An 11,125-nucleotide genomic window follows, 5' to 3' on the forward strand; every position below is an offset into this window, starting at 1 on the left:
CATCCTACACGCGCGCCATATCCTATATACACTATCCCATCCTTGCCATCCTCATCCTCCCCCTCCCCCTCCCCCTCCCCCTCCCCGTCCCCGTTCCCCATTTCTTCTTCTTCCCTCCTCTCCCACAACCTCACTCCTCCTCCACAACAACCGGCATAATCAACGGCATCCTCTCCGGATCCAGAAACTCCCCAAACTCCCTCACACCAACAACTTTAACCTTCACCCTCACAAACCCCACCAGCACAACACCAACCACGAACCCGAACGCAGCAAGAACGATATTCACGGGCGTGGGATCGCCGTGGAATTTTTCGAGAGTGAGAGCGTCGATGCCGTATTGGGAGAGGTTGACGAGTCCCGAGAGGCAGATGATAGTGCCGTAGACTTGGCCGAAGGTTTTGAAGCCGAAGACTTTGGTGGCGTAGTCGCTGGGGGGAGAGGAGAGGGTGTTAGTTAGGTTTGTTTTGTGATGGAGGGGTGGAGGCGAGAGATGGGTTTGGAAGAGATGAGAGTTGGAAGGGGAGGACTTACGACATGGCGGAGTAGTAGAGTGGTCTGAGGATCACGAAGAGGATGACTGTCATGTTGGCTGCCCAGAGGAAAGGTAGGGAGTTCAAGATTCCGATGGCAGTGCTCAAGCTGACGATAACAGATAAAGCCATAGGCACGCTCAGATTATCGAGGAACATCCCAATGACAGGCGTACAGACTACTCCTCCAACCGGGAGAGCAATATCAAAGAAATGGTTGATGTTCATCGCCAACTCTTCTGACCCAAGCATGTACTCGTACTGCGAGCGAATCGTAGCAATGAAGTAATTCATACGCAACATTTGCAACACCGTAAGCAAAGTAATGAGGATGAACCACGGTGTCAACATCTGCTGATGTGCAGGCAGTCCATGCAGAGCTCCCCAGACTGCACTTTTTACCAAACGATCCTCTTCACGATCCGCTCTCTCGCGACGCTCGTCCTCGCTTCCGAGGAGGCGGTCCAGTTGCCGGATCTTGTTCTTTCGTTTCCCGGATCTTTCTCGGCGAATACGGTTGACCTCGTCGTCGCTGGATATTTCGTCGTCGGATGAGTGGATGTCTTGTCCTGCATCGTGTGCGATCTCGATCTTTTGCTCGAGTTGAGGGACGGTGTCGTAGGATTTTGATGACATGACAGTAAGTTGAGAAATTAATATGAGAACTGGAACGGCGGTATAGTACAGGAAAAATCTATCTGGAGTGAAAGTCTGGTTCGTGCCTGTGTATGCCATGCGGTAGAAGAGGAAGACTGCTGCTGAGGCATCGAATGAGCCTGTGATGAGAGCGACGATCGTCCCGGAGTATTTGGGGAATGCATTGGCCATCTGGAAGGATGGGATGAATATGAATGTTCCGCCGAGGGCGAGGAAAAAGTTTGCCATCAGGTAGCCGTCGAATTCCGGGATGCTGAAAGCGTAGGACATTAAGACTGTACCGACGGCGAGGAAGATGCTGGCTAAGATTCCGCAGACTCGAGGACCGAATCGATCCAGGATTGCTCCAACCGGAAGGGCGGACACATTACTTGTGATAGAAGCAAGTGTAAAGAAGAAGTTCAGACTGTTGTTCATGTCAGTCAGATGTCCCAGAAGGGATGATTGGAACAACTAACCGAATATCCTGCTCCACGCAAAGTTCAACATCCTGATCCAACTCCTCGGCAGTACACAATTCCCGATACACGCCTTCCGAAATCAAAACCGGCTTCAATGCAGCAAAACCAAATACAATGCCAGACGCTAACCAACAAACCAAAACTGTAATAACAACTTGAATGATTCTCTTCCGCGTCGAAATGACATAGGCTGGGATATGATCCGCCTGTTCTTCGACGGGAGGGGGGAATGCACCATAGCTCAGCACTCTCCTCACGACGTGGGAGGGCTCGATTTCAAGTTCTTGTCTGTCGACACCTTCGATGGCGGAGACATGCTGGGCTAAAGACATGCTATGGGGATTATGTTATAGGGATGGGTACGAATATGGAGGCACTGGAATATGTTATAGGATTTTGGGGATGAGGAGGGCGTGTCAAGTCAGGAGACGGTGTGGCGAGCTTGTTGAAAGCTTGATGGGAAGGAAGGAGAGCAATAACTGGAAGGAGGAGAGGAATGGGAGGGAAGGATACGATGGCAAGAGCGAACAGCTCAAGCAGGACAGTATGGGAGACAGTCAAGGCGAAGAACAGAACATTGTTTGATTGATTGCAGATATTTTTGAGGGGAAGAAATCTTCCAGTTTCTTCCATGCAATGAAATTTCTCACGATAAGATAAGGCCACACCACCAGAGTAACGAACGTAAGCTCTGCTGCTGCAGCTGCGAGGCCAGACCATTCCAGGCAATGTCTTCCCCATATTTTCAGGTTGATATTAGGTACGAGCAGCCTGTGACTGGCTGGCTGGTGCCCTGTACCCAGCATGCCCCGCCTGTGGCGACGAGCGGCATTGAGCGCTGACTACCTAGGTACTGTAGTATTGGCACAGCTTGGGTGGGGAGCGACTACCAGCCACATCAGAAAGTCGGTGACTGCAAGACTGGGAAATGAACCACAGATATAGATGCAGTGTCATGGAAATCTTCATGGATTGTAGATCTAGCACTACTAGACGTCATGAACCATTTTCAAGTTAAAGGCTTTTGCGGGTCGTGTTCAATTATATAGTGGAATCATGGTCACATCTTTGGGAGGCTCAGCTGACTTCTCCTGCCTTGGTCTGATTCCGGGGTTCGGGTTAACGAAGTAAGGTGTGTCACAGCATGCCGCTAGCACAGTACCAGCTACCTTAGATAGCTACCGAGGCCTGAACATCAGGCCTAGACACAATAGGGCATGGCCGTAGAGCTTTCCTCGTCATTAAATATTTGCAGAGACTTTAGAACAACAACAACATTTGTACAACATAAGCAGAACATTGGATATATTGATTGGATTTCCAATTGCACACCTTCGCTCCCCTCGAATATATCCTACACTCGCTAACCCCCGCCAAACTCCCCATGTCCACCGAACGAGACGAACAGGAGGAAGAGAGGAGAGCAGAAATCGTCTCCAGGCACATCGACCCCGCATACACCGCCCACTTCGACGACAACCACCAAGGCTCAGGCACAGGCACAACCTCCACACAAACCTCCGATGAACAGCGAGAACACGAAAGCTCCCTGAAGCTGCAGGGCGGCGACATCCACCGCGACATCTACAAGATCAGTGCCCGCGGCAGCGGGAGTCCCATGCAGCGCGCGCAGACATTCTCGCATCCTGGCAGACCAACCGTCACTCACGCCACGGAACAAAGAGAGCCAGGAGGGTTCAGGAGGCATTATGTGCAGCAGCAGTTGCTGAAGAGATCGAAGAGCTTCACGGCTCCGATTACGAGTAATTTCGTGCATTTCCTGGATCTGTATGGTTCGTTTGCTGGGGAGGACCTTGCGGAGAGCGAGGATGATACTGCGGTGGAGAGTGACGAGGAGGAGAGGCTGTTAGATGATGAAGGTGAGGGAGATGGGGATGGAGAGAGGAGACCCTTGTTAGGGAGACGGAAATCTACGAGGGCGAGTAAACCTGGAGATGCGAGTATGACGAGGACGTTCTTCCTCTTGATCAAGTCGTTTATTGGAACTGGTGTGCTGTTCCTGCCAAAGGCGTTCAAGAATGGTGGATTGGCTTTCTCGCTGGTTACGCTGGTGCTGATCTCGCTGGTATCTTGCTTGGCTTTTCATCTACTGCTGAAATGTAGAGCGAAATATGGGGGTGGATATGGTGATATTGCGGAAGCTATTGGAGGGAAGAGGATGAGGTCGATTACCTTGGCATCTATCACGCTTTCGCAGCTTGGATTTGTCTGCGCTGGTATCATCTTCACGGCTGAGAACCTGTACTCGTTTCTAGAAGCTGTTATCAAAGGAGCTTCACCGCTATCTATCATGGCTCTGATTGGGATACAACTGATCGTTTTGGTTCCCTTGGCATTTATTCGAGATATCTCAAGGTTAGGCGGCGCAGCATTACTTGCCGACGTCTTCATCCTCCTCGGCCTGGGATACATCTACTGCTACGACATCTCCACCCTCGCCACCGAAGGCATGAGCCCCACCGTCAAGATGTTCAACCCCCGCGACTTCACCCTAACCATCGGCTCCGCCATCTTCACCTTCGAAGGCATCGGCCTCATCCTCCCCATCCAGTCCTCCATGAAGGAGCCGCAGAAGTTCGAGCGTCTCTTATACGCAGTCATGATCATCATAACCATCATCTTCGCCTCTGTCGGAGCCCTCAGCTACGCAACATTCGGTGACAAAACAACCGTCGAGATCATCAGCAATTTCCCGCAATCATCTAAACTCGTCAACGCCGTCCAGTTCCTCTACTCGCTTGCTGTCCTCGCTGGTGATCCCGTGCAGTTATTCCCCGCCATGCGTATCCTCGAGGGGTCAATCTTTGGACATCGCTCGGGCAAGCAGAACGTCAAGACGAAGTGGAAGAAGAATGCGTTTCGGACGCTGCTGGTTTGTGGATGTGGATTGGTTTCTATTCTAGGTGCCACGAATCTGGATAAATTCGTTGCGCTGATTGGGAGTTTTGCGTGTGTGCCGCTGGTGTATATCTATCCCGCGTATTTGCATTGGAAGGGTATTGCTGAGGGGAGATATGTGAAGATGGGGGATGTGCTGTTGATGGGCGTGGGGTTTGTGGCTATGGTTTATACGACGGCTGTTACGCTTAGTCGGTGGTCGAGTAGCTGATCTACAGGGACACATGAATAGATTTGGCATGTGTGTGTATTTATGTATCACACCTTATAAAATCAAGATATCTGGTTGGGGAATTCAATGTTAGAGTTTACTTCCCCGTTTGCGTCTTGATATTCACGTCCTAGATATTCCACATCTCAGTAAGTCCTGATCCCAAGTGGCTTCCAGACTCCTCACTTCAGTAGTGAGCAAAGAGACCTCCTTTGTGTTATGGAGCTTTGAATGACTTTACGACACACTCTACCATCTCAGCTTCGCTCAACATAGTTACCATTGGTGCTATCCTACGTTCGTTCCTTGGGAGATCTCTCTTTTCGGAGTGGCGGTAGAATGGAATGCCAACTCGTTACGTGGTTGTCAGACCTCCACTATCACTTGATCGGAACTTCACTTCAATTTGCTAGTCGAGTTTTTCGCACCGCCTTGTGGTACTCGACTTCAACTCACACGATTTCAAATTTTCCTTTAGTCCCAATTCTCCATCTGTATTTTACGTCATGGCCACATCACTCCACCGATATTACCCTTGCCTCTAGAGGCAGGTACTGCACTAATGCACTGTAGTTCTGATTTGTTGGTCTGTGGTATATACCTGTTATAGGGTGAAACCAAGTTTGGAAGAATAACGGCATCGGGTTTATGAGTCTTTACAGGGGGTCTGGCAGTGGAGCTGAAGCGTGGTGAGTACAGAGTTCGAGGAAATGATGTTGGAAAAGTAAGGAGCTGGAGGCGTACAAAGAAAAAAGAACAAAGCACTTCTCTCCTTTTCAATATAACACTTCTGCCTACGGCTCAACAGGCGTACCTCTGTCTTTGTCTATATAGCCCGCTCTATTGTTTTCTTGCTTTCTTACAACACAATGTATAGCATGTGGGCCTGGAAAACAAAAATCCAACTGCTTTTCAAAGGACAACCGTTCGCAGTAAGAAATAAGTACCCCTCTTCATTCCAACTCATAAAAATCATCAACGCAAACTCATCTCCAGAATCTCGACCTCAAAATGTTTGTCGCATTCCTGCTGTTGGCTCCCTTGAGCGTACACGCACATGTTACCCAGGAGTTTCCCACTCCCTACAAAACAGGAACGTACGGCGCATCCAACCCTCTGGAGCCTTCTGGTTCCAACTTTCCTTGCCAACTTGGTACAGCTGGTCTGCCATCTACAGGTCCCACAGAAGTCACAATCGGAGAACCTTTCAACATCACTTTCGCTGGCATGGCTACACATGGCGGTGGAATGTGCCAGATAGGTATCCTCCCCGGTTTTAACCCGTCCAAGTCCAATGCGGACTTCCGAGTCATCAAAACTCAATATGGATGTCTCACGACTACAAGTGGCAATCTCGACAGCGGAGCTCCCACTCCGATGACGGCAACCATCCCCGCTGGCATCGAGCCTGGAGAGTATACTCAGAGTTGGACTTGGGCATCCAAGACCACGAATGAGCTATACATGATGTGCGCGCCTATCAAAGTCGTGGCTAAGAAGCGTCCTGAGCGTCGAAAGACCAAGAGGACCTTGAATGACCTTCCCCTAGTATGGCTTGCTAATCTCGGGGAACTCACCGGGTCTTGTAAAGTACAGCCGCAACAGCTAGTTGTCGAAGTTGCTGACCCTGGTTTAGATGTCGAGAATTCGCTCTCTGAAGGCACAAAAATGTTCAAGGCAGAGTGTAATGGCAACCCAGCCATTGGAGCAGCAAAGTCATTGCCCAGCACCAAACCCAGTGTTCCTTCGTCCTTAATGACTGTCACTAGTGCTGCTACCAGACCTAGTTCCATCTTGACTAAGCCAAATCTTTCAGCATCTGTTCCGGTAGGCTCTTCTTCAACTCCACCACAACCTTCCCCGTCAGTATCCAGATGTCAAGAAGAAGGTCAATGTATCTGCCAAGTCAACTCCTTCTCGGTGTGTACAGGTGGAAAATGGGGACCACCCCAACCGCTGGATAAAATGGCCAAAGGACATAACTGCTTGTAATGCAGATATCTGCCCTTGGCGATAGGAGAAAATGAATCTTCGGTGCTGTAGAACAGGTACCATCGTCCCACGTCACGGTTGGGACCTTTCATTCCAACGCTTCTTTTCCATTCATAGAAACAACCATCCAATACATTTACTTTTATTTTCTTATCATTTTCTTTCCCGTGTCACTGCTTTGATAATGTTTGATTGCCTTTATTCTTCAATGCATAGCCTGCAAGAAGACCTGGCATTCTTATATAATTTGGCCTGTAGATTTAAACTTCAACGCACTTATTCTCACCAAATAATCTCACCTCAGTCTGATGAACCTCAACCTCATTGATCTTTGTCCCTGCCACCTCTTTTCTATCCACTTGCCTTTGTAATATCTTACTCTCAATCTCGCTATTACCATCAATCAACCGAAATGATCTCGACATTGGATTCCTCTGGCCAATTCGGTGCACCCGACCATATGCCTGTAGCTCATAAATAAATTCATAGTCCGGCTCCATGACTATCACGTGGCAGGCTCTCTGTAGTTGCAAACCGACTCCGATTATTCGAGTGAGCCCAATCAAGATACGAAGGTCCTTCTTGCCTTTCTGGCTGTTTTTGTCATCGGCTTTACCAGTGAATGCGTTGATTATATTTACTTTCTCGCTTGGTCTCATTCTCCCTGGAATGAGACCGACGAGATCCTTGTACTCGGGAAAGTATTTGTCGATGATCTGCTATGGTCAGTACATCTACTACAATACAGCTGATGATACTCACCAGACTCACGACATATGCAACCTGTGGGAAAGCTGTCATGATCACCAATTTATGTTCATCGCCTTCAACATCTTTTAAACCTTTCAGTCTAATCATGAAATCATGTAGCCATAAACACTTAGGAGAATTCTCCATAATTGCCTTTATATTGTCCTTATACGAATTAGAGTCTCGAGGTGTTTTCTTTTTTTGGATATAGTCTAGCACTTCCACTGTAGAGAGTTTCAATGGTTCCCCATCAGGTGAAGTCAGCATCTGCAAGTAGGGAAGTGTTGCGAGAAGCCTAGACCTCCAGTAGGCACGCATGTTGACATTGAAGGCGAGTTTCACTGGCCTGATGTTGGACCGTCTCAGTTCTGGCGCGGTTTCGTCCCATCTGGTCTGCAGGGCTTTCAACATTTCTTCCCTCTCGGCGTCGAACTGGTTCTCATAGTCACGAGTAGCCTCGGTAAAAGATAGCTTCGATATTACAGACACGTCTGTATGGATGTGCGGCTTCATTTTCGCCAGTGGATGGTCGAACCATAAAGTATCTGCAGCCCGTCGGATCATATATCTTATCAAAAACGATTTGAAATCTACCAGACAGGCATCTACAGCACTATGATCGAATTCCTTGCTTTTTAGCTGCTGGTCAAACTGCTTGGAGATGCGATCCAGCTTCTTCCAAGAAAAGTCTTCGTCTATGACGTCCGAATGCTTCTCGATGGCCCACAGCACACCTTCGATGGCTCGAGGGGTCTGAGAAAATGGAGTCCCGGAATATCCCCATACAAATGGACGTACTGAGTTGTTGAATCTAGGTAGGTCTACGAGAACCTTTGCGCGTCCCGAGTTTTTGATATATGCTTCATGGCACTCGTCAATCATCGCTATACCAAAAACGAGCGAGCACCTATTCTGTTTAGATGCCTTAATCCAGGAACTGTTCTTGTTAGCAAAGCCCGCCATAAGGACTGAAAGTCTTACTTGCGATCTTTCGAGTCACGAATGTATCCTCCAACTACCTTGGAGAACTCCTTGACAAGGTTTGGAAAGCCTTCTTGTGTAGTGACGAGAAGGATACTGTCATTGTTCTCTTTTGGCTCGTCGTCGGCCTTAGTGCCCTTCGCTGCTTTCTTTGGCTCCATGCGGTTCTTGGTTTGGGCCGCTGCTGCACTCGATAACATGTCGGCTGAGGTTAATGCATTGTCTTTGAAGACCGCAGGGTGATCTATGGCAATTTTCATCCCCAGAGCTTGGTCAGCAGTATCCACATGAAGCTTCCACTGATCCCACCACTGCTTCACCACAGCTGCTGGAACACAGGCCATCCTCAACCCTGGCTGTATTTGCATCCTTGACGTTGGGCTTGACGCCGAGCATGGACAAATAATCCAGCCATCAGTGGGAGGAGTTGGACACTGCCCATCTTGACCCACAAGTAAATGTTGTCCGTCTTTGACTTCTCGGGACTTGGCGACATTCCTGTGGAGGACAGCAAGTTGGCGCTCAACGACAATGTAAGCAAGATACGAAAGTGTCTTTCCCAAGCCCATGTCGTCGGCAAGAAAACCTCCGCCAATCCCACGTGAAGTTACCATTTGCCAGTAAACACCTAAGGCTTGGTATTGGTAGATTGGAGTCTTCAAGCCCGCAAGCTTAAGTCTTTGCTTAACTAGTTTCTGTAGGGTGTACTTACTTAGTCTATTAAATAGTAATTAGGCTCCTCGCTTGTATTACTATATCTAGATCTGGCTACCTCTAGCCCCTTGCTCGGATCTAGCTACTATAGTAGGTTAAGAGTCTTACTTCTACTTAGATAAAGAGATTAAATACTATTATTACTAGTATCTTAGCTATACTTAATAACTACTTATAGCTAGACTTATAACTCCTAGAATTATTACGATAAGCACGCTAATAAGTATTATTATTATAATATATCTTACTTTACTTTTTCTTTAAAACTACCTTTTAATTCCGCGAGGCGTTAGGTTTTCTAATTCTTTATATAGCTCTGCAAGTCGTGCACTGAAGTAGTAGTATAGAATATCTTTTAAAGATAGCGTAACTCTTCACTAACTTCGCTAATATCTAGTAAATACTATCTGCTATTACTATTACTAACCTAACTAATATATACTATTAGCTTTATAATGAACTTAAAACCTTAGAACAGTCACTTTTAGTTAATATAGTCTATTAATACGCTATTAGCTTTCCCTTCTACTTCTAATAGCTTAAAGAGATTATTAAACCTTATAAATAACTTACGAGTTAACTACGAACCCTTTATAATTAAGAAGAATCTTAAACCTAGAATTCTCTTACCTTTTATACTTATATTAAAGCCCTAGCTATATCTCTTAAGGCCTAAGGTAAGCTTAAACTTTATTTATTATTTTTCTATTTATCTAATACTTACCTATAGATAATTTAATATTAGACCTTATAAAGACCTTATATTAAACCTCCTTTAAAGATAACCCCTTTATATTCTACTAGATACTAGAGGCTTTATACTACTAACTACTTACTATCTCTATTATACTAGAGCTTAAACCTCTGCAGAAACTCCCTTAGACTCGACTCTCTATTATTATTAAATCTATTATAGCTAGCTTATATGAACTTAAAGATTACTTATTAGCTATAACTGAAGTTGAAACTATATTATAAGGGATATAAATACTCTTTACTAATATAGTTAGAGTAAATAAAAATCAGACTAAGACTATAATCTAAGGCACTTAGATATTACTAATTAATACGGTTAGAGTAGATAGGATCTATATTAGAACTACGTTATAAGGGACCTATATATTACTAATCGATATAGTTAGAGTAGTATGGTGGGGTAGTGTGGTTCTAGGTCGGAAGATAGTTAGCTTATTCCGTAAGGTTATATAGATAGGCGCGATAGCGCGTAATAAATATATTATCTTCTCTCTCTTACTCTTACTACTTATTTAGTTAGTAATCCTCTATATCCCTGCTTACTATATACTTTAATAGTACTACCCTACTTCTTTATATTAGTGACTTACGCAAGGAACTGGAAGTAAAGCAGAGGAATAGTTAGGATATAGCTAAGCTAGTAGTAAAAGTAGGAGTTAGAATTTTATTACTTAGTAACTTAGTTATAATAATAGATAGATACATAGGAAATAGCTAGAAAAAAGGGGCTTAGGGAGCCCTTATTTAGCGGATAGGATATTAGGAAATAGCGGAATATAAGTGAAGAGAGCTAAGGAGGCACAGAAGGGAAAGTTATTATAACAAGCTTAGAAGATAAGGTTACTATAGTAATAGAGAAAGTTTATATAAAGAAAATAAGTAGGGAATAGATAAATATAAAAAGAAAGTAGGTCTAATATAAAAAAAGGGCCCGAAGTAAGGTAAAAAAGGGATATAAGGAAAAAAGGTTAAGGAGGTCGGAGTAGTTAGGGGAGCTAAGTCTAGAGGTTATAAGGAGTATAATCGCTATACTCCTACTAGTAACTCTAGTACTTTTAACTCTAGTAATATCAGGTATACTATACCTTATAAGTAAGCACTAAAGGTTTAAATTATTTACTAAATTCCCTAATATAACTATATTTCTAAGA

General features: G+C 45.6%; 4 protein-coding genes across 4 annotated transcripts; 2 read left to right on the forward strand and 2 right to left on the reverse strand.

Moving 5' to 3' along the window:
• Nucleotides 1–89: 89 nt before the first annotated feature.
• Nucleotides 90–2,258, reverse strand: ONS95_002839 (uncharacterized protein). The gene is made up of 2 exons (XM_058496119.1): nucleotides 535–2,258; nucleotides 90–431 (listed from the first exon to the last, which is right to left on the reverse strand). Exons 1-2 carry the CDS (start codon nucleotides 1,605–1,607, stop codon nucleotides 131–133), a joined length of 1,374 nt encoding a protein of 457 aa, XP_058354849.1. The 5' UTR covers nucleotides 1,608–2,258; the 3' UTR covers nucleotides 90–130.
• A 394-nt stretch (nucleotides 2,259–2,652) lies between these two features.
• On the forward strand, nucleotides 2,653–5,014 carry ONS95_002840 (uncharacterized protein). The gene has a single exon (XM_058496120.1). It carries the CDS (start codon nucleotides 3,036–3,038, stop codon nucleotides 4,779–4,781), a length of 1,746 nt encoding a protein of 581 aa, XP_058354850.1. The 5' UTR covers nucleotides 2,653–3,035; the 3' UTR covers nucleotides 4,782–5,014.
• Nucleotides 5,015–5,016: 2 nt separating this feature from the next.
• ONS95_002841 (uncharacterized protein) lies at nucleotides 5,017–6,941 on the forward strand. The gene has a single exon (XM_058496121.1). It carries the CDS (start codon nucleotides 5,793–5,795, stop codon nucleotides 6,771–6,773), a length of 981 nt encoding a protein of 326 aa, XP_058354851.1. The 5' UTR covers nucleotides 5,017–5,792; the 3' UTR covers nucleotides 6,774–6,941.
• Nucleotides 6,942–7,033: 92 nt separating this feature from the next.
• On the reverse strand, nucleotides 7,034–9,159 carry ONS95_002842 (uncharacterized protein; the record flags this gene model as incomplete). The annotated part of the gene is made up of 3 exons (XM_058496122.1): nucleotides 8,505–9,159; nucleotides 7,536–8,460; nucleotides 7,034–7,489 (listed from the first exon to the last, which is right to left on the reverse strand). The coding sequence occupies exons 1-3, from the start codon at nucleotides 9,116–9,118 to the stop codon at nucleotides 7,034–7,036; spliced, it is 1,995 nt and encodes a 664-aa protein (XP_058354852.1). The 5' UTR covers nucleotides 9,119–9,159.
• Nucleotides 9,160–11,125: the final 1,966 nt, after the last annotated feature.

The sequence above is a fragment of the Cadophora gregata genome (assembly GCF_030347475.1).
Source record: "Cadophora gregata isolate MNR1 chromosome Unknown scaffold_11, whole genome shotgun sequence".
Taxonomy (NCBI): Eukaryota; Fungi; Ascomycota; class Leotiomycetes; order Helotiales; family Ploettnerulaceae; genus Cadophora; species Cadophora gregata.